General features: G+C 40.3%; 2 protein-coding genes across 10 annotated transcripts in view; one reads left to right on the top strand and one right to left on the bottom strand.

Moving 5' to 3' along the window:
• The window catches only part of PMS1 (PMS1 homolog 1, mismatch repair system component), a 44,809-nt gene extending 30,933 nt beyond the window's left edge, over positions 1 to 13,876 (bottom strand). For 2 of the 6 annotated variants that reach the window (XM_064660442.1, XM_064660445.1), the window contains exons 1-5: positions 13,704 to 13,858; positions 11,570 to 11,723; positions 7,551 to 7,733; positions 5,464 to 5,566; positions 4,175 to 4,338 (exon numbers count right to left, since the gene is read on the bottom strand). In XM_064660442.1, coding sequence (XP_064516512.1) covers positions 4,175 to 4,338; positions 5,464 to 5,566; positions 7,551 to 7,733; positions 11,570 to 11,701 — 582 coding nt within the window. In that variant the 5' untranslated portion in view covers positions 11,702 to 11,723; positions 13,704 to 13,858. Of the gene's footprint in view, positions 1 to 1,608; positions 2,694 to 2,714; positions 2,737 to 4,174; positions 4,339 to 5,463; positions 5,567 to 7,550; positions 7,734 to 11,569; positions 11,724 to 12,551; positions 12,696 to 13,682 lie in introns of those variants that run through there. The other 4 variants (XM_064660443.1, XM_064660446.1, XM_064660447.1 and 1 more) reach the window with 4 other exon arrangements.
• A 5-nt stretch (positions 13,877 to 13,881) lies between these two features.
• Positions 13,882 to 20,914, top strand: ORMDL1 (ORMDL sphingolipid biosynthesis regulator 1). Of its 4 annotated transcripts, none has more exons than XM_064660452.1 (5): positions 13,882 to 14,031; positions 14,231 to 14,293; positions 15,374 to 15,554; positions 17,858 to 18,009; positions 19,460 to 20,914. In XM_064660452.1, the coding sequence occupies exons 3-5, from the start codon at positions 15,381 to 15,383 to the stop codon at positions 19,593 to 19,595; spliced, it is 462 nt and encodes a 153-aa protein (XP_064516522.1). In that variant the 5' UTR covers positions 13,882 to 14,031; positions 14,231 to 14,293; positions 15,374 to 15,380; the 3' UTR covers positions 19,596 to 20,914. The 4 variants fall into 4 exon arrangements, with proteins under 4 accessions (XP_064516522.1, XP_064516525.1, XP_064516524.1 ...); XM_064660455.1 differs by having other exon boundaries at positions 15,361 to 15,554; XM_064660454.1 differs by lacking the exon at positions 13,882 to 14,031 and adding an exon at positions 15,188 to 15,237 and having other exon boundaries at positions 14,268 to 14,293.
• The last annotated feature ends 65 nt before the right edge of the window (positions 20,915 to 20,979 follow it).

The raw sequence follows: 20,979 nt of genomic DNA, 5'->3' as shown, positions 1-20,979 counted from the left end.
CAACTTTGTAAATAAGAGGAGACTTACTGTAAATTAAAAAATGAAGATGGCATCTGTTAAGTCAACACCACCAACAAAGGGGTTTGGAGAAGAATACCACCCCCTGTTATCTATAAGAGTTTTTAAATGGACCGTGTATCACAAAGTTCTGACTCCCAACTCTTTCAAGAAACAAACAATACACACAGTTCCAGGCAAAACCGTGTGTGACCAAGGCTACAAAGTGTTACGCATGAAAAACACTGGGAAAAAAAAATATTCCCTTATGCAGAGTTTTCCTCAACAGGAACTGGAAAATTTACTGAGCCTACTTACGGCTGACCCGTACTTTGCATAAGACATGGGACCAGTTGGGCATGGTATGACCTGCTGATGGGCACCATTTAAACCACTTGCTGCCATAAGTTTTTTGGAATAGCCCTGGAACTACTAAAAGCTGTGTTTTGTACAACACAGCCAGAGCTCATAGGTGGCAGGAATACGGCATTTCGGGCTGAAGGGTTTGACGCAGTTTAAGCAGTGGCTGACTTTGAAATGTTCTTAGCACGCCTTCAGATAACATTAACTTTAAATAAACTTGCTGAATACTCATGTAAATTATTTCCATTTGGCTGTCTCATTATTCAATATGCTTTCAAGGAACATGGTGATGAAAGAAGAAAAATACCTCTTTCTAACATAACCATACTGGCAAGAGGATCAACATTATCAGTATTCAAAGAATGTCTTGGCAGGATAAACCTTCATAAAAAGAAGGAGCACTAGCTAATCCAAGTTGTCAAAATAGCAATAGTACTTCATAGGGTTGATCTGCAAAGTGATTCATTATTTATTGCTAATGCAAACAAAACATTCTGAGCAGAAAGAGCAACCGATTACTTCCTATCTCGGAAACCCACTGATGGAGAGTACACAATAAATGAACCCTAGGAGGAATGATAAAAGAATACCTATTTTCTTACTTACTAAAAAACAACATAAAGGCTGGAAGAGCACTGTCTGATTTCTTTTCTATGAACAATCACACTTAATGGTAATATTTTCCAAACTAAACACAGATATGAAATGCAGCAGAGCAAGAAGAAAAATTTCTGGAAATTTCATTCAAAAGCATAAGATACACACCTTTTAAAAAAACCCAACCAAATGTGGTGGAAATAAAACATGCTCTGTATCGTGCATCGTAAAATTATATATATATTCAACAGCTCTATAAAGAGGCCTGACTTGTCAAGATGAGTTTCTGCTGGAATCAATTAGGCAACCATTTTCAGATGCCTAACCACAGACATTTCTGTGACAGCTTCAGCCTCATTACACTCTTCCTTGCTAAAGTGAGGGTTATGCCTTCACAGACTCACAGAATGGTTTGGGTTGGAAGGGACCTTAAAGGTCACCCAGTTCCAACCACCCTGCCATGGGCAGGGACACCTTCCACTAGACCACGTTGCTCAAAGCCCCATCCAACCTTCCATGCTCCTTTACCTTCATATAAAATACAGGACTTTAAAAACTGAGGGGATTTGCTTTTGGTTTGGTTTTTTTGGTTGTTTTTTGTTTGTTTGTTTGCTTGGCGGGGGTGTTTTTGGTTTTGTTTTTTGGTGTGGCTTTTTTTTTTAGAGTACTGTTTTTGTAATTTATTGAGAAGATTTCTTTGAAATACACTTTCATTTCCACCTTTCTCACTTACTACCCTTTCTAGTCTTTCAATCCATCTTTCCTTGTCTCCTTCTGTTGTAGCTCATCTGTATCTTCTTGCTCTTTTAAGCCTCAGAACCTGATCTTACTCCCAATGTGTATCTTCGTCCGTTGCAACAGAAAGCATTGGCTCAGCCTTAAGAATTTGGGATTCTAAGAACTCCTCTGAATAATTGCATATACAAACTGTCTTTTAAATGAATATGTAATCTATGAGATACACGAAAAATAAAGCCATTACAAGAAGTTGATTCTTTCTACCGGCAGATTTCAAACAAAAATATAAAAGACATCACCAAAAAAACCAAAAAGTCATGCAATAACCCTATTCAGCAGAGTATTACTGTAGCACAGATATGCTGTAGAATCAGTATAGAAAAAACACCTTCTGACTGGAATTAATAACTGTAACGATAATAACAGGAAAAGGAAAAGGTAAAGAATATTCATGTCCTGTGATAAGCTAAAACAAATGCACATTGACCTACTGCAAGTGGCTATACATTGGAAATTCAGAATTTCAAATTTCCTAAAAGATATTACACAACAGGTAACTTTTTATTTTACAAGGAATGACAACATCAGTAGCAAGCCAGGAATTTGCACCCAAATTTTTTTACGTTCAGTTCAGTTTTTAATTTTCAGACTCTTTTAAAGCATCTCCACAGAGACAGACTACACCTTCTGACTGACTTCTCAAGCCTTTAATTTTCCCATCGCAGCAACAGCTACTGAGCGACCTCTTGTGATGAAACATTTGAGCACTTTCGCACTCGCCTTCCTTTTTTTTTTTCTAAATGAATTAAATGAACCAAAGGGCAGAAGTGCAAAATAAAGAGTTAAAAAAATCAGCACCATCTCTGCCATCACAATGAGTGATACTGCCTGAACTGGGTATTGAAGAGCGTATTTCTGAAGCCAGCAGGACAGGCAGTCAAAAGCAACGTGCAATGGCAACTGTCACGCCACTCTTCACACCATCTTTGCAGTAAGTACTGTGAAAAAGACATGTGATCACCTTCTTGCACATCATTGTCACTGCATTAGAATAACAAGAGAAAAAAATCCCCAAGATATGCAATAGTCTATTCAAAGGCGATGAAATCAAAATACTATAAAAAAAAAAACATTTGCAACTTGCAAGAGAGGGCAAAATCAAACCACCAATTAAGACACAATTGGTTTTATTAACCAACATTTAAGACCAATATTGCGAACTACTGCTAGATATGTCATGGAGCTCAGCACAATATTAGAAGCAGATACCCCTGGAGATCTCTGGTTTCAAACTCTCAGTGCTCCCAATGAAATAAGACTGCAAGCAGCTACACTTCCTCAGCTCTGAAATACTAATTCTGTAGCCAGTCAAAAGGCTGGCTTTTGTTTTTCACAGTATCTACACAGCTATATTTAGAAATATACACATAAATATAATCAGAGCATGTTAAACAACTCCAGAAAAGGAAGGGCAATATGTTTTCATTTCAGGAAAGCACACAGTGCCATTTATTATGCCCACTGAAAAGGAATTGAAGTGAGAATGTTTGGCTGATAACTGATCAAAACTGCTCAGTGAACGGGCCACATTTCAACAAATAACACTATTTTAGAACAGAAATAGAATTTCTGAGGGATCTGGCCACGAGATGTCACTCTCTGCTTTGTGGCAGCTTGGAAATCAATTAGCACAACTTTCTTCTCTGAGGTGTCAAAAAAGCCAAGGTACAGCCAATGGAATTCACTATGTTAAATTTGGATCAGGTAGAAGCAACTGCTCAACACGTCATTTCTGTGGCTGTGTGTCTACTTTCTGTAGCTGTGCTGTAGAATTACCATTCAGTAAGCTGTGAAGTCAAAACAGCCTCCAAGTAGCCTCTGAATTCATTCCCCCACATCTAAACAAAGAACAACTAGCTTAACTAAAGCTCTCTGTTATAACACATGTTACTGTTCTTACACCTGGGTACCAAATTGTTTGGAATTTTTTAGCCTTTTTAAATAAAATCATGGTTATGTATTGAGCTCTTATGACAAGGTACCTAGATGAGCTCTAGTGTCTATCCAGGTAAACAGCCTAAACAAATAAGTTTTCTAAGTGTTTTCAGTTGGCTTTGGCTAACCTTTGATCAGACCCCATGGTCTAGGAGGGTCTTGCTTCTTTGTCTGCAATACACCACCAACATCTTTACTAACCATTAGCATGTAAAATAATTTTTATACTTCATATATCTAACCAGGCATCTGTTAGAAGACACCAAAAATATCTGAGCCTGAGTTTTAGAAGTTTAAGATCAAAATCTGTAGCCATTATAAATACACAACTATGAATGGAAAAAATAAGTGGAAGTCCAAAACAAAGCTATGATGCAAGAAAATTCCCAGGAATTAAAGATTTTATGTAAATATAAGATGAACTGCATAAATTCATCAGAAAGTCATCCTTAAGACACCTGATAGAAGAAAAACTCATTATTACCTTATTATGTATTAATGTTACCCTCAGGTCCGGTTTTATGATACCATATGCTGTCAGCAGATCTTGGACTTTTTTTAGTTCTTCCTTACATTTTCTACTTGTTGAGTAAAACTGCTTTCTTACTGGAAGATTCTTGAACAAATCTAGGACTGTTACTGTGGTACCTGCAAGCAGGTGATAAAAAAATAAGTAGAAATTACACTGAAAGCACATCACGGGATATGGAGGAAACTTTATTTTTACTTAAAGAGACCTGTTTGTATGCTGCTGCATACAAAATAAATTCAAGTAATGCTAGATTAGGTTATTAGCATGAGAAGAAATATACCAAATCAGCAGTCATCCTCCCCAAAAAGGTATCTACAGACCTCAAGAGCTCTGAGACTGCAGCATTAAGTTTTTTTTCACACACATTGACAATTGCGAGACTCAGCACTAAATAAAGCTGAAGACTCTTTCAGTGCATATTAAGTTAGCTTTCATTAGTAAAATGATTTCAGACTAGAATCTAGTCACACATATCTGGAGACAAAGGAACACTGTGCTTCATTAAGGGCCTTCACAAGCATTTGCTTTAGGGTATTTCCTGAAGAGTCTCTGTTCAAGGTACAGTACACAGAGGGAGGAGGAATATTCACCTACCAACACAATCACATGAATTCTGAACCCACAAGGATATTGCAAAGTGTTAAACATATGTCACAGAATGCAGTCAATCATTCAACAATTTTGACAAAAGAGAAGGTAATGCAAAATATAGTATTTTCCACGGCTGGAATATACTAGTCTAAATCTTAAAAAGAATCCCTAGTTAAAATCAGCTACACACCCTTACCACAGGTTATAAAGAACTATGACTTTGCCTGGTCCTACAGCCAGGCTGCTTCCAGCAATTCCTTTGTACAGCAGCAGGGCAAGTCTTCCTCCTGTAAGCAAGGATTTTGCTATGTACAGAAACATAGTTCTGTAGTTTGGTCCTGAACAAACCTTTCATATAGACCTGGAGAACTGAATTTTTATAGCTTTTATTTCTACTGTCAGCTTGAAGTGAGTCAAAGAAGGAGAAACTAGTTTATAATTACCATCTAGAACAACTTCCAAGCCATATTATTTCTTACAATATGACAACACATTCTCAGCTGACAGACATAAGGCAAGAAGTGTTTACAGTTGCAAAGATTTCATACTCAGCCTTCAAGTACAGAACAGGTATTTCAACATCAGACAGAGCCTCAGAGAAACACAAAATACTCCTGTTACAGTGCAACACCAGAATAGTGATATCCTACCTTGTCCTAGATGGGAAGGCTTTTTAGAAGTTACATGCCCGTTGTTATTCAAAGCATACTGAGTGCTGATATCATCAGTAGCTGTCTTGGTTGTGACCAAAACCTGAAGAGAGTGATTTAAAAAAAACTTAGTTAATCAGAGGTAGACAAAGTTCAGAATGAGCTTAGACAAGCTTTGCTACCACTCTCACCACTGCATTACTTTAGTCTCCATGATTACATTTAATTAGTTTATAAAATTTTTCTTCTAGGGGTGTTTCTTACAGGCACAGAAACATTCTGCAATACTTATTATTCATGTTTCCATCCATTTAACTAAAAGCATTTCTATCACACTAATACACAAAGCATAGCAATTCCCTCTTCCTACAACACACACTGCTCTGACTTCTATTCTAACACAGGTTAAATAAACAACTAAATCAATTGACAGTTTGGCATTTTCATCCTCTGTGAGAGAGAAGGCAGCCTATGACAACTTCTTAAATTTATGTGAGATCCAACAAACTTAAGGACTACTCTCTGTGTATTATCTCTCCACACCCAAACATATCTGGCAATCACTCATTGCATGTTTTGTAAGCTATTAAGGTAATACACAGATGGCTTTAGCAAGAGCAGCTGTAAACCAGAGTTCAGGCACCAACATTTTGAACAGCAGAGCCACTGCACTTTAACCACCTGAAAGACAAAGTTTATCACACGTCCAGTGCTTCGGGATATTCTGGGTTATTTTAGTGTCTTGTATGAATCATTTAGAGTTAAGTCATGCCTCTAGAGAGAAAAATAGCAATTGGTTAATTGGAAATGACAGTATTACAGATCTACTTAAAGGCCTCCTTTAAATATTAAATACCTCCAAACCGAAACTTCAGGGGGCAGTTTGGGTAGGCAGAATGCAATGAATGCTACAAGTGTTTAATTAATATAATTACTGATACGAGGATTGAAGTAATACCTATTAAAGCACTTCATACACTCAGGCCACCTCCCATCTCTTATGAAACGTACCATAGAGCTGATGAGAAGCTCAGAACAGATGGCATTCTGCTCTGACCACTCATTGGAAGGAACCAATGATTGAGGTCTGTCATCATCTATCAAAACACCAACACTTTTGAAAGCATCTTTGGAAATCTCTATCCAAACACACAACCCACTTCTGCTTAGTGTAATGTGAATGTAGCCCAAGGCAGCAAGGAGTCAAGCTCTAACATCATCTCTCCTGACCTCAACAGTTGATGGTTCCAATCAGACACAGAGGTCAGTATCTTCTTGCAGGATCTAATCCTTGGCAGATTCAAAGAATCCAAACTTGACCTTGGTGCAGTATGAATACAGAAAGGCAGAGCACAACAGAACTGCCAGATGCTGTGCCTTTAACAGCCTGAACACTTTTCAGATGGTTTTGAACAAACTTACTTACTTTCAGCCAACAAGTTAAATCATAAGTATCAGTACAGTGCCAATCCTCTTAACATAAACATATGGATCAGACTCAGACATGCCAAGTAGCAGGTTCCTGTTTACTCATAGGGACAAAGTTTGTGCAACTGCAGTCACATACATGTCAAAGAGCAATAAGGAGCCCAGCATGATCCCATGACTGCTGATCACCCAGATAAGAAGGCAGAAATGGTTACTGGAATGGTAGCTATGTGGGCCATCAGTTCCCTGAAATTATTTCTCCTGGCCACCACCTGCTGCTCCTCACTTTGATCTATCCTAATTCAAGTAGCAAATTCAGCCATACTCTTTGACATTATATTCCCTGATACAAAAGAAAAGAAAATACAACCCAATCTCTCTCTGACCTGTTCTGACTGTGGAAAACAAACAAGAGCATTGCTGTGACCAGTGTGACAGAAGGGCAGGACTGACACTGGCAAGAAATTCCTATGACATGGCTTCTGGGGCTGGGGGGAAAGGCAGCATACACATGCCAAATGGTTTGGAAAGCATACCCCCAGCAGGCCACTGGAACATTTCAAGTCTTTGCACTGGTATTTTAATAAAACCTTCACAAACACATACAGACAAAAGAAATCATAACTCAAAGACCAGACACATTCATAGCAACCGCTCACCTCTGCTACGCTGCAAATCGATCCCAAAGCTTCCCCACGGAAACCGTACGTTGTCAGCCTTTCAAGGTCCTCAGAAGAGCTTATTTTTGAGGTGTAGTGTTTAATGGCCATAACAGGAACGTCCTCAACCTTGATTCCACTGCCATTGTCTCTTACTTCTATTTTGTTAAACCCATAATTGTCCTGAAAAGAGAACAAAACACAGTGGAGCATTAAAGCAATCAAACTAAGGCACAAGTTTGAAGCAGCCAAGGTTACACCTTCCAGCCATCCACACAGAAGCGGGAGTTTTGCTTAGTGGGAGGAACTGAGCAAACATTAAATGTCTCTTGTTTAAGGAAAAAAAAAAAGAAAAATACAACATGCAGGATCATAGTGATGGTTTCTCTAATTAAATAACGTAATTCATACATTGTGGTTTGGAAACAGCATGTCAACATAATTTCTGTTTTAATTTTGCTGTATTTAAGTAAAGATTTCTTTAAACTACGATGAAAGTTGCAAAACCTAAGCTCAAAAAGAGACCTATATCTGGAAAGCTAAAGACTTTTTCACCTCTTTTCACTTCTCTTACCTACTTGATATCAATTTTTTTGAAATCACCCAAATGCAGCCCTGCACCCATTAAAGTCAGTGCGCTCTCACTTAGAACCATTTTCAGTTTCAGTCTTGATTTATGCAATTTCATTACTGCAGTAGTTTTCCAGGCTCTGTGGTCTGTCTCAATATACAGAAGTAAAACTCTAATGGGGGGCAAGGCATGAATGACAACAGTAATAAGCTTGTAAAGAGATATAATACTTTACAGAAAGAAGTAAAGGTTCATAGAGGCTCTTTTAAAACAGCTTTCAAGGAAGCAAAGCTCAATCTTTGTGATTTACCTTTACATATATGCAATACATATTTTACTGAATTCCAATTTAAATATGTCATTTCAATAAGCACCAGCAAAAATAGGGTAAAACTCTAAAAAGCTAGATATTTACAACAGCTAAATGCAAGATGGAATTCGAGTTCTATAACATCTCCAACAGGTGCAGCAAAAAAATGCTTCCTTACAGCTGCATTGTAATGTGCACATGGGAATGGAACCCAAAAGAACCACAAGCCAGGAGGAGAAAGTACTCAGAGCTACAGGATCACCAACAGAACTTCTGTTACAGAAGCACAACTGGCTCTTTGAAAAGATTCTGATGCAACACAGGGAAAAATGTGCTGTCATGTGTAAACTGGTTTTGCTAAAAGAATATCTTCAGTAGTGGCTTAATGGACAGAGCATGCAATGGTTGATCACTGAAAGCTGACTGATTAAACAGAACAAACTTTGCTGTCTCATCTGGGCCTATACTGAAAACAGTTACGAAAAAAATATAATGTACTCCCAAGGTTACTTCCTGAAGTAAAAAAAAGATGTGATTAAAAACAAAAGGAAGCTATCTAAAGATATTACCTGTATTCACAACAATCTGCTTTAGGAAACATCAAAAGCCTCTGAGGTACACACAGAACCATATATATTTAATATATACGCAACAGAAATGTGGGTACTTTTCACTTGCTGTATTAATGAACAGTGCAAAAGCTGTCTTCAGGTGAAAAAACAATGCTTCTGCTTATCTTTGAGTCAACCTCCTATTGGGAAGCAAAACAGAACCTAAGCAGTACACCTCAACTGAACATAAAAACACATAAGGAGATATAGGCAGGAAGCCTTCTACCCTGCTGCTGTATGTGCTAGGGAAGGATTTGAGAATTTTACAAAAAGCCACTATTTTCCATTCTAAATTTTTACTTCCACACCACTTACATGTTTAGGAAAAGTGAGACTTATCTTGAATCAAAATGTTGCATGAATGATTCTCTGTTTCTTTTCTAATGTTATTAATTTTCACCTGCACACGTTTTACGTAAATATTACAGTGCTCAAACTCTGTACTCTGCAACACCTTCCTCCATGACCTAAATACTACTGAGGTTATGATCCTATGAGATGTTTAGGTTGCTCTGCCAGATTACTGATGTCAAACACTATGATTCATGTTGATACACAGTGCAAAGACACTCAATAACATCACCTATGGGATTTGGTCAATCAAGAAGGTAACAACAATAAAACACCAGGCAAAGCTTCCCACTGCAGCTGACCACTGCCATGGTTTCTACCTGAGAACCATTCCACCTGCAAGTCAACTCCTGCCTGTTTGTCTCAAAAGCCGTTCCTGTATTTGTTCAGGCAAATTGGGTAAGAAGACTGAAGGAATCAACTAGCCTTCCTAATCCATCTGAAAAAGGTTAAATCAATGAAAATGCTGCAGTTTCGCAAAAGCCATCAAGCTGTAAAATGGAATTTCAAAGTTTCCCTTCTCTGTTATGACTTTGAACTAATCCAGAGTTAATGTGGTCACTGATCTCTATTACACAGTCAGAATTATTTAAATTTCACATAAAAGAATACCAAGAAAAAAATTCATTGTTTCACAGTATTACTGTCTAGAGTTGCACAGAGTGCAGGATTTTGCTTCTCCCCTAGTACCCACAGAAGAACAATCAGCAAATCTCTTTCACTCACTGACAACCTGTGTAGAGCCAGGTTTGTTTCTTTAGAACTACACTGATTTGGACTGGGCTCGACTGACAAAGAATGTAACTATGCAGATGACTCATGCACTGAAAATGGTTGAAAACGCTGTCTTTAATTGATTTGGGACTTATCACTATGAAAACAGGTGGTTGCTGTGCCGTGAAAGCCACACTGATTAGAGAGAAGCTTTCTCCTCCAGCTATCTGCACATCTGTAACAGCACACCAGCACAAGAGACAAGGTCTGTTTTACCCGTTTTGGAAGGCTCCAAAACCTTCTCTGTTGACTTCTTGCAGTTACTGCCTGATCAATATCAAATCAATCAATCAGATCACAGGATCTGATTCCAACACCCTGACCCCCATAACTGTGCACACACTACTCACTTTGGGGCTACTCATGAGCAAGATTCTGTGAAATCTAAATACTGGGAGAAGACAGAGGTCATGACAGACCATAGTGAAGACAGAGTAACTTCAGCTCACTTAAGGCAGTAGCAAATGAGCCTGTTTCTCAGCATCTGCAGGAAAGCATTCTCAGATGGAAGACACTCAAGACTCATTCAAAAAAGGCAGCAGAGACATGGACAAAGAAACAAGCAGAAATTGAATTGCCCTCCTAATGAAAAGCACTTGTCTAACACTTAATTCGATAATATCTTATACAATTATTTGCACTGAAGGAAACTGGATGCAGTTCTGGACACATCCATTTATACAGGATGTTACAACACTTCTCTCTTACTAAGCAGGAGACACTGCTACTATACAGCTGTTGACAAAACACTGCAAAAACAGAGATATGACAGCAAGAATAGCTGATCAGTTGGCCATTTTGCCCCATTTGGGAAAAAAATCAAATTCTTTATTATAAGTAAGATTTTCTATTGTCAGAAACTATCCTTCAGTGACATGCCAACTTTTTTTAACAACTTATAAAAAGGAAGTGCTAGAAGTAGCAAGAGCTAACCATGCTAATTTAGGGACCATGTGGTAATTTATATTACAAAAAACTCTAGCATGGCCATCAACCTTTTCCACTGTTTCCATTTTCACCTTCCTTACAATATTTTGTAATAAGCATTAAATACGTCAGTCTAGCAGTAAACTTAAGTTCAATATCTTTTAAAACTACCTATTAGTCATAAAAATTAAATTTTAAGTAGGAAAACAAATATTAAGGAAGTTGTCAGGTTTTTCCCTAAGATACACTCAGAAGTAGAAATATGCTCTATTGTTTCAGCAGGGCCTGAAAAACATTAATGGAAACTAATTTTGGATCATTTTTACATGAGGTAAAAACATATATGTATAAATACTATTAATACCTTGTCATTCCCCAAATCACAATGGCCTAAAAAATGCATTTGCAGTGGAACAACTTTCCTGGTATCTTATTTTACATCCAATTCTTTGAAAGAGAAAGAAAGGGGATTTACCAGTTTAACATCAATACTTGTGGCACCGGCATCCAAGGAATTTTCTATCAGCTCCTTCACCACGCTGACAACTGAAGTAATCACCTGAGAACTTGAAAGGAGACGAATAGTCTCTCCTGGCAGCTGCTTCATAGTGGAATAAGATTCAGAGAAGCTGCACAGAAAATAAAAGAAAAAGAGTGTAACAGGAACACTACAAATACACATTTCTAAGTAGCCATTTCACAGCAACTTGTAAATGTTGACAAAGCACAACATTTCGGCTGGAGAGTAAAATTTTCATGTTACAGTAGGTCCCAGCTTTCTCTGCAGTCAGTAAGTGTCGGGAAAGAAGTGGGGAGGCAACAAAGTGGTGCTGAGGGGAAAGTCATATCCAATGGCAACGTGATCTACTAGTAAAAACAAAAACCAAACCAAAAAACTTCTTAATTACAACCCTGCCTCTCTGATCTGGTGTACCATGTGTCCTCAGGCAGGTCAGTTTATTTCTGTGTCACTCTCTCTTTTCTATCTCTCACATTATCAACCAGTGGAGATTTCTTTTTTTTTAACTACTGGAACCCAAAGGGTTATAAAATTCTTGCTGTATTATAGAGACACTCTAACACGAAGAGATCATATGTGGATCTCTGAATGTTAGTATATATTTCTGTTTAAGCACCCAAATCAACACAATTAACCAAGCCCAATCCTTGTTGTTGATCCTTGTAGCCTGACACAGAGAACTCAGCTGCAGTTTTTCATGCATATGAGAAAGGGGGAGGGGGGGAAGATCATTGCTAGACAGCTCTTTGAACCTCAAGAATGGTCCAAACAGGCTTCTTCTCTCCTCTAAGTTATGTTATGTAATGTTATTTACACTGTTATCCTGGCAGTCCTGGCTTCCCCATCGATTCAGTCCAAGGTATATGCTGAAGAACACAGACTGCACACTCAGCACCCATCCCAAGGATATGAGCAGAGGTGGAGGAATGGAACATACCCAGATTTCCTCCTGACACAGTCAGGACATGGTGAGGGATTGCAGCCAACACCCCTGGGCACCACTACCCTGCAGGGTATATGCAGCTGATACAACAATTACAGGACACTTCTCTGCCTCAACATCCTTCTAAAGACTGACACACTTCAAACATAAAAGACAAGGCAAAAATGTGGTTACTTAGAGAGGAGAAAAAAAGCAAACCAGTGCCATGAAGAGGAAGCATCATTAAAACTTTTCTAAGAACAGCTACAAAGAGGTTTTCTCTTTATATTGCTATTTACATTGCAAAGGAAGTTTTCCTTGCACATGTGGTAAAAAGATCCAACAAATTGGTTTTCCACAAACTGGAAAAGGAGCATGAGAAGACATGTGTTGTTGAAGACGGACCAATATTAATTATGTACATGTGTTCAGAGGGGCAGGTTTTGAGGCAGGTTCCCTCACACATTCACACATCGTACAGGACTTCTGTGTCAAGTGCTTCATGATTTACTCATGGCAATTGCCAGATGGGAGCTGGATATCTCCATGAAACAACACCGACTAAGACACGGGAGGGTATTAAAACAGAAACGCTGCAGATCCCAATGACAAATTTTCCATGAGGTGTGCCTGATGCAGGCAGTTTGGGAGAGGAACCTGCTCTCGTGTGCCCTCCCTTTCCTGGGCCCAAACCCAGGGATGCAGCGCTGGGCACATCTCGGGAACAGCTGCTGTGAGGGAGGGACCACTGGGGCCTTCCCACCCATGGAAATGCATCCAACCTCCGATGACTTCGCTAAAAGACACACATTTCAGCTCAAGCCACACTGCTCCTGTACTTCCCACCGACCGACACGTTACCACTGTGATCCGTGGGCAGGTTCCGTATTTTCTGTGCCTGGGCCCCATCACTGATGCAGCCCTTGTGCCCCTTCGCACCGAGTGCGACACCCCAGCGACAGCCGCGGTGCTGCACACCCTCAGGAAAACCGGGGACAAAACCTCCATAAACTCCATGGCTCCCGCCCCACACACGTCTGGAGCTGCACCCAGACCGCCCCCTCACACAGCCGCCTTCCTCAGGGGTCCAGCAACTGAGGCAACTCTGGTTTATGGGGGTGGGAAGGCAACAAGCTGCAGACAAACCCTGCGGTCTCTCGAGTTTACCCCAAACCACACGAGCCGTCCGCAGTTCCTGGTTCTCGCTGCGAGAGGCGGGGCCGCTCCCACCCGGCGCTCGCTGCTCCCGGGGCCTGGCGCGGCCTCGGCCCAGGCCCGGCTCAGCCTCGGGGGAGGCGGCGGCGCTTCCCCGCCGTCCCGGGCGGCCCCGCGGCTGCGCCACCTGCGCGCCCGCCCCGCTCCCGCTGCCGTGGGCGGTGCGGGCGGCCCGGCCCGGCCCCTGCGCTGCCCCCGGCCGGCCCTGCCCAGGGCACCGCGGGCTCTACCTGCGCCCGGCGCCCCGCGCTCCGCTCCGGCTCCGCGGGGCTGCGGAAAGGTGGGGCCGCCCGGGGGGCGGAGGGAGGGACGGGCGGCCGGGGCCGCGGAGAAGGCCACGGGCACGGCCGGGCCGGGGCAGCGGCGGGGCCGGGAGGGGAGCGATGGCAGGGAAAACACCCGAGCTGCCCCTCGGGTCGGGCGGGAATGGTGAGGGGGAATGGGAAGGGACGGTGGGTCACGCCAGGATGTCTCTGTAGGTACGAGCTCGGCGGGCGCTGCATCCCCAGCAGGGAGGAACGGCCTCGCGTCGCCCATCCCAGGTAACGTGTCCCTGCACGGTTCGAATGCCCTGCGACAGGGATTGATTAATGTCGGCACCGCCCCGGCTCGCTTTCGGGTTCATCGCGTCTGTTTTTATTCTGCCGCGGTTAATACTGCGAAATACTCGGGTATTTTGTGTTTATTTTATACTCTCTGCAGCACTAAGCCGGTGTCAGAAACAAACTTCCTACCGAAAGCAAGCTGCTTTTGCTGGTTAAACGGTGCTTTTGTAGTCTGATTCAGATGAATGTTAAAACATATCTCCTTCCCAGTCCCATAAAAGAATATCCATAGTCCTACAGATCATGTGAGGATGAAGTAAGCAATGGTTTGTTTGGGTTTTTTTAAAATTATCATTACAAATTTTACTACAACAGGATGAGAGTGTCACCATCCCTAAGTTCTGTCAATTTTTTTACTAAATCAGCATATGAAATTGTTCTGTGTGTCTGCATGTGTCTGTTGCTTAGAAACTTTTGAACCCGTACTCTGATTTCAGCCACATTTGAAAGATGGAAATGTCTGTCTGAAAAATAACAGATGGGTAAGGGAGGAATATGTGAAATCTGCACTCTACTGCAAGAAAAACAGCCATGAATTAGTCCTTGGTTGTTCTTTCTAGCAGTAGGTGGCTGGGCAACTGATATATGCAGAATTCTTTACTAACCATTACATGAACAAGAAACAGGAGGAAAATTGATACGGGAAGTGGAGAAGAACTCTGGATATTGTCATGGATGGAGAAACTAATTCAGAGGATGAAAGTTATAAGCTTGGTTTCTTACAGGTTTGCAACTACAGCCTCTAACAGCACAGCTTACAATTTTTTTTAAATGTTCCTTCTGTAACAGGCTTGTAAGTTTTGTTTGTTTGCTCTTTTTTTTAACAAACAGTTCCTAACTGCCCCTTTGCATTGACTTCTGTATGAATTGTAGAGTTTGAAGTACGTCTTGGTTTATGCCCTGTGTTCTTTCCAGACCTGATCATTTAAAACAGCCTATTCCCACATTTGAAAATGGCATATGTTAAGTACTCCTCTGTAACAGCAGTCTCAATCTTCAACCAGATCTGTTTTGTAGGGTAAAAATGAACGTAGGAGTTGCCCACAGCGAGGTGAATCCAAACACTCGGGTGATGAACAGTCGTGGAATGTGGCTGACATACGCGCTGGGAGTGGGCATGCTGCACATTGTCCTGCTCAGCATTCCCTTCTTTAGTGTCCCCGTTGCCTGGACTTTAACAAATGTGATTCACAACCTGGTAAGTAACCACTCGTGCAACAGAATTTGAGAAGTTGTTCATGTGTATTCGTTTTCAGTACCTGGGGAAGAGGATATTAGCCAGTCTGTGTGGATAATGAAATCCTGCTGGCCCAAACAGCGCCTCTGCTTGGCTTATCCACAGATAATTGGCTGTCTGGGAATGGAGGAGTGATAGTTGATCGCTTTTGATTTAGGCATGAAAGACATGAAATATTCCTTAGTTATGTATTCTTTTAAAAGGCATTTAATTAAGCTAGAAGGTTGCAAACATAAAGTCATCATGCTGACCAACTTTTACAGTGTTCTGTATATTAGAGAGCTGTGCTGAATCAATAAAACATCACATTTTTAATTCTTGGGTATTATCTACTGATTTTTCTACTTAAATCTGATAGTATTCCAAAATGTTTACTTTCAGCACCTTACCTCTTTTCTTGGACAGAAATAGTTGTGTTCTGTTTCTTCTAGCTTTGATTTCTGGCCAAGCTAGGTAAACTGTAGCTCAGAATGACTTCAGCATACAAGGTTATAACTATATTTGACATAAGAGAAATCTTGTTTGACAGCAGTGGGAAAAACTGGACTAATTTGACCCAAGCCCTGAAAGCATTTGTTATTCAGTGGATCATGATTTGCATGATGACTTTTGTATGCAAAAGATTTTGGAAGCTGATGATCTTGAGAATCTTTCTGCTCCTTTCTCCATTTTGTTATAATCACTTAAAGTAATGAAACTCTGTATATTGGTCCTCAGTGCTTAGAGAAAAGAGGGCCATAATCCAGCAATTTACATCATACTTGAGGTTTGCTAACTCAGCTTTCTCAGATTATCAGCAAAGTCTTGACAAGAAGATAGTTCCTTCCTCATTTACAACAGTAATAGTTCACTGTAAAGACTGAGGATGGATAATATCATGTAAAATTTTATTTTTAGTTGAGCTCTTTGTAGATAGGTTTAAAACTAGTGGTGGAATTGTAAGTGTCATTAGAGCATTTTGTATGTTATCTGTGACACCATCAGACATGTCAGACATTTAAGATGTTGGCAGAGAAAAGTATTACTAAATATTTCCCACATGCCTTAATGAATTCATTGCAAGTAGCTGTAATGACAACAGGGATGAGAGCATGCACTGACAAGTAGTTTGGTAGTGGAACACTAGAAGATAAGTATAAATTGCACTTTTTGGATATTTCAGCGTTTAGATGGCACTTCTTTTGGAAACAAATCCTTGAATGGTTTGACAAAGAAAAAAAATCCTTGTATTTCCACTAATGGAAAACTCTTAGTTTACCTTGAAAGCATTTTTGGTGGTCCTTTCTGCAAGTACCAGCGTGAAATAAAATGTGTAGTAAGCATTTGGAACTGTCCTAAAAGCCTCTTTTGGGTTATTAAAATGGAGACACTGCAAACATCAGGAATCCAAAAATTAATTAAACAAATCAGTTGTCTTAGGTTCATAGGCCTCTAGTCTGGAGGCTGTTCCAAAAAAAAGTGGAATGAGACATGAAGTGACTTGCTGAAATTTCACCTCCATGTGGTCTTGTTTCTGTATAAAGCTTTCTATAAAATTTTTTGTATGTGTATAAGGCAGTCTGTGATATTTCCTGTTAGAGTCTCTTGCTTGGAGTTGGTGTGCTCTCTTTGATAGAAAACAAATGTTTTTTAGAACTGGAAAAGGGCGTACTCCCCTATGTGAAACCAGGCCCAAACTGATCTTTCAGATCAGACCAGGCATGGCATGATCCCATCAAACAGGAACAGGAACGTAGAAAGTCCAGAGTGGTTAAGGAGAGGCAGCAAAGAGATGGACAGATGGTATTCAACAGATTGCTGTAGTCAGCTTCTAGGGATTTGAAGGTGGTGGGGGGCTGAGAAAGCTTTCTGAAGGTCTTGTAATATTGCCAGTATTTGTAGGTAGATGTTTGCTTTGTGCAGACTCTACCTCATCACTCATTTAACACTGTGGTAATATAAATAAGCCACCCCAAACTTGTTAACAGTGCTTTTTAAAATTCTATTGATTTCATGGAAGTTTTGCCATCTAACATAGAGGACAAGGGAGTGGATCAGATGTCACACAGACTTTGGCTTTAACTCTGACTGTGCCACTCACTGCACAGTCTTGGGCAAATCACTTCTTGTCCCTTCCTTGCTCCTCAATAATTTTGTTACAGGCCAGCAGCTCTTCTGGGTGAGAATTCACGTATATTCTTTTTTTTACAATGCATTGAACAATGTAACAATTATAAAAAAAATACACTAAAAGTGCCTCTGTATTCACTTTTTATTTTCCCCAGGGAATGTATGTGTTTTTGCATGCAGTAAAGGGAACTCCTTTTGAAACACCTGATCAGGGGAAAGCTAGGCTACTAACACACTGGGAACAACTGGATTATGGAGTACAGTTCACATCTTCAAGAAAGTTCTTCACAATCTCTCCTATAATTCTGTGAGTTCAAAACCGTATTATGGATGAATTGAATCATAAAACCATGATTACAAAAGCTGCAACATAATGGGTTGCAATTTACATTCTGAAAGCATTTTCTCTCTTTTCTTGCTTGCTTGTTTGTTAATTTACTTCTGCATCACAGAGGTAGGGAGTACATATTTATAGGCCATGTGATCAACAGTCTTTCTTCCTGCTGCTTTTGACACTCCACATATTGAAGTCAAAGTTTGTAAACAGTTATGGGGCAGGTTTTAAAGATTAGAAATGTTGTGAGGAAAACTTACTGGTAACTCTTGAAGTTCTTTAAGAGATTGTGAAGTCATGAATATTGAAAATCTTAACCAACTGTCTTTGTAACAGCATTTATTAACCATTTTGCAACTTCTGAGTTTGGAGGAGTGTGTCAGTCCTCACTGCATGGGGTCCAGTGTCAGCTTGGCTTTGTACCTACTGTCTTCTGTTTACACTAGTTCTGTAAATGGCTTAGAAATTCTACACACTGTTGACAAAAGTAGGGTTGAGTAACTAAAGGAAATCAGATATGTATTAAATGTCCAACTCTAAAAGTCTTTCTGTTTTTCCCTAAAGAAAGTTGTCCACTTGCATGGCAGAGTGAGGGGGGGGGAGGCACGATCCTGTGTAATGTTTAGAGAGTTGGCCCATAAAGGATAAAAACTGAAAAAAATATATGTAATTCCTCAAAAAAAAATTTCAAGGACAGGTCCCCACTTTGCAGCAGGAGTTTTGTATTCATAACACTAGTGTATGGTTCTCTTGATGCACTAATAATGTATAAGTAGCTGAATAACATCTCTGTTTTGCTGGGGAAAAAAACCCAAACCCCAACAGTCTGATTGCCTCATTTCTATGATGAGGATGAAATTACAGGCTCAAAGCAGTTGGTAGTGAATTGGGTTTTCTGAGGCATATTTCCTTATTCTAGATGAACAGGTTGTGAACCAGCTTTAAAGAAAAATGTGCTGGAAACATCTGTCAGATGGGAAGCACTTTAAAATCACGCCAGTCACAGGTGTGCTCAGCATAAATAATATTTGCACTGAAAAATGTCGAATGCTTTGTCACTGAGTTTGCTAGGGTAGCAGAACTGCAAATATTTTGGTAGCAGATCTTACACTATTTAAAATCTGAATCATAAATCAGACTTGTAGCTGCAGAAGTCAGACTCAGACTCAAATGGGCAAGGAGAGGTGGGGGAGGAAAATAGTAGTGGTGAGTTGCTTTTTAACACCTTGGGAAGTATGGGAAGAAGAGACTTAGACCGTAATTTTGCTGTAGATATTCTAGAACCTCAGGTGAGATATTTAATACAGGAATAGATCAGGAAAATCTTACTGATTACTAGAGCACTTTTTTCAACTCTGCTTTGTTTGTTTATTTTTTTAGACCAGGGTGCCATCAGCTAAGCTTGCTCCTTTTTCTCCTGCAGGTACTTCCTGACGAGTTTCTACACCAAGTATGATCCAACACACTTTATCCTGAACACAGCCTCTCTCCTGACCGTGCTCATCCCCAAGCTGCCACAGCTGCATGGTGTTCGGATCTTTGGCATCAATAAATACTAAGGAGAAGGTTGCACACTGGCCGCCCCTGACATGGCTCCTGCTGCTCCCTGGGTGAAGGAAACGAGTAGTTTGCTGTGCCCAGTATCTCGTCATAGTCAGTCAGAGATGCCTTTACATCTGAGATACAATTCCTGCTTCCTGCAGCATTGGCTGGGATGAAAGTCGAGTTTATAAGAAGCTGCCTTCAAATACTTAAATGTGAATTGGAAACCTGTAGAAGAGAGATTTCCATGAAGAGCTGGGCAGGCCCAGCTCTAAAGCCTAATCCCCACTAAGACTCAACATGTGGCTGAGCAGGTGATTTGTAAAGAAAGGTGCACGGTAACAGCTGAAATGGAGAGCAGTGTTTCACAAATGCCCATTATCCATAATGCAGATGGTAACTTTACATATGAATCCAGGATCCTCAATGCCAGGGACTGGTGAGGCTGCATTCTTAGGTTAAGTGAAAGTAGCTAGTTCCTGCTGTATGGACTGTAGGTGGTTGTGCTTGTTATTGCATTGTAAAAGTTTGTCTCACAGTAAGTACTGTGACAGTGAGCATAAACTGATGGTGTAATTCCTGCCTTCTCTGTTCTTGTGATTTATTTTTTTTTTGTCACAATGACCGAAGAAAGTCCTTAACTGCCAGCTCAGGGGATTTCCACATCAACTTGATAGCTCGGTTTATGTATGCTTTGGAAAATTGCCGCTGTTGTGTTATTTTCATTTTGCTTAGCAGGACACTGATTTTTCTATGTGTAAAAGGGACATCCTGAAAAATTGGAATTTCTTTTTAGGTGTGGACTTTTGACTATTTTCTCTGATATTGGCTGATGGGTTTTTTTTCAGTAGCTGAGAGGCCTGTGATGGGGTCGGGAAAGAGTTGCTGGTGGTGTAGGAGGAGCAGCTCTGTTACAGCTGTGTCAGAGCATATAAGGGAAACTGGGTGGGTTGTAAGTTAGAATAGAAGCTGAACTAGAAGTAGGTGAGTAGGCAAATCACATGGACTAACTGTATGCTTTTGCAGAAAAAGATAACTTGCATGTCTTGGAAATGTGGAGGAATGCTGTGTTTTAGGGGTACTGTGTAGTACGGGGTATTCTTGTATGTAATCAGCTCTGGAATTAGATTGAAGAAGGTACATCTACAGCTCTGAGCACTTATTTCTCTGTCTTGGAAAAAGGATGAATTTTGAAGTCTGCCGTTTGTCTGTCAGCCAAAACTGGCTCAGATTTAACAGAAGACTCCATTTAAGACTTGATTTACATTTTGGTTGCAGTGACAGCCAGTGAGCTGGAAAAAAAAATTAAAAATAAAAATAAAAAAAGACAAGCCCACAGTGGCGTACTTCTTTTCTTGGTAAGGAAATTTTCTGGTTATTTACTTTACCGATAAAGGTAAT

This window comes from Pseudopipra pipra, chromosome 7 (assembly GCF_036250125.1).
Source record: "Pseudopipra pipra isolate bDixPip1 chromosome 7, bDixPip1.hap1, whole genome shotgun sequence".
Lineage (NCBI taxonomy): Eukaryota > Metazoa > Chordata > Aves > Passeriformes > Pipridae > Pseudopipra > Pseudopipra pipra.
Note: the sequence above shows the minus strand (reverse complement) of the source record. Positions and strands in the feature narration are given on the sequence as shown.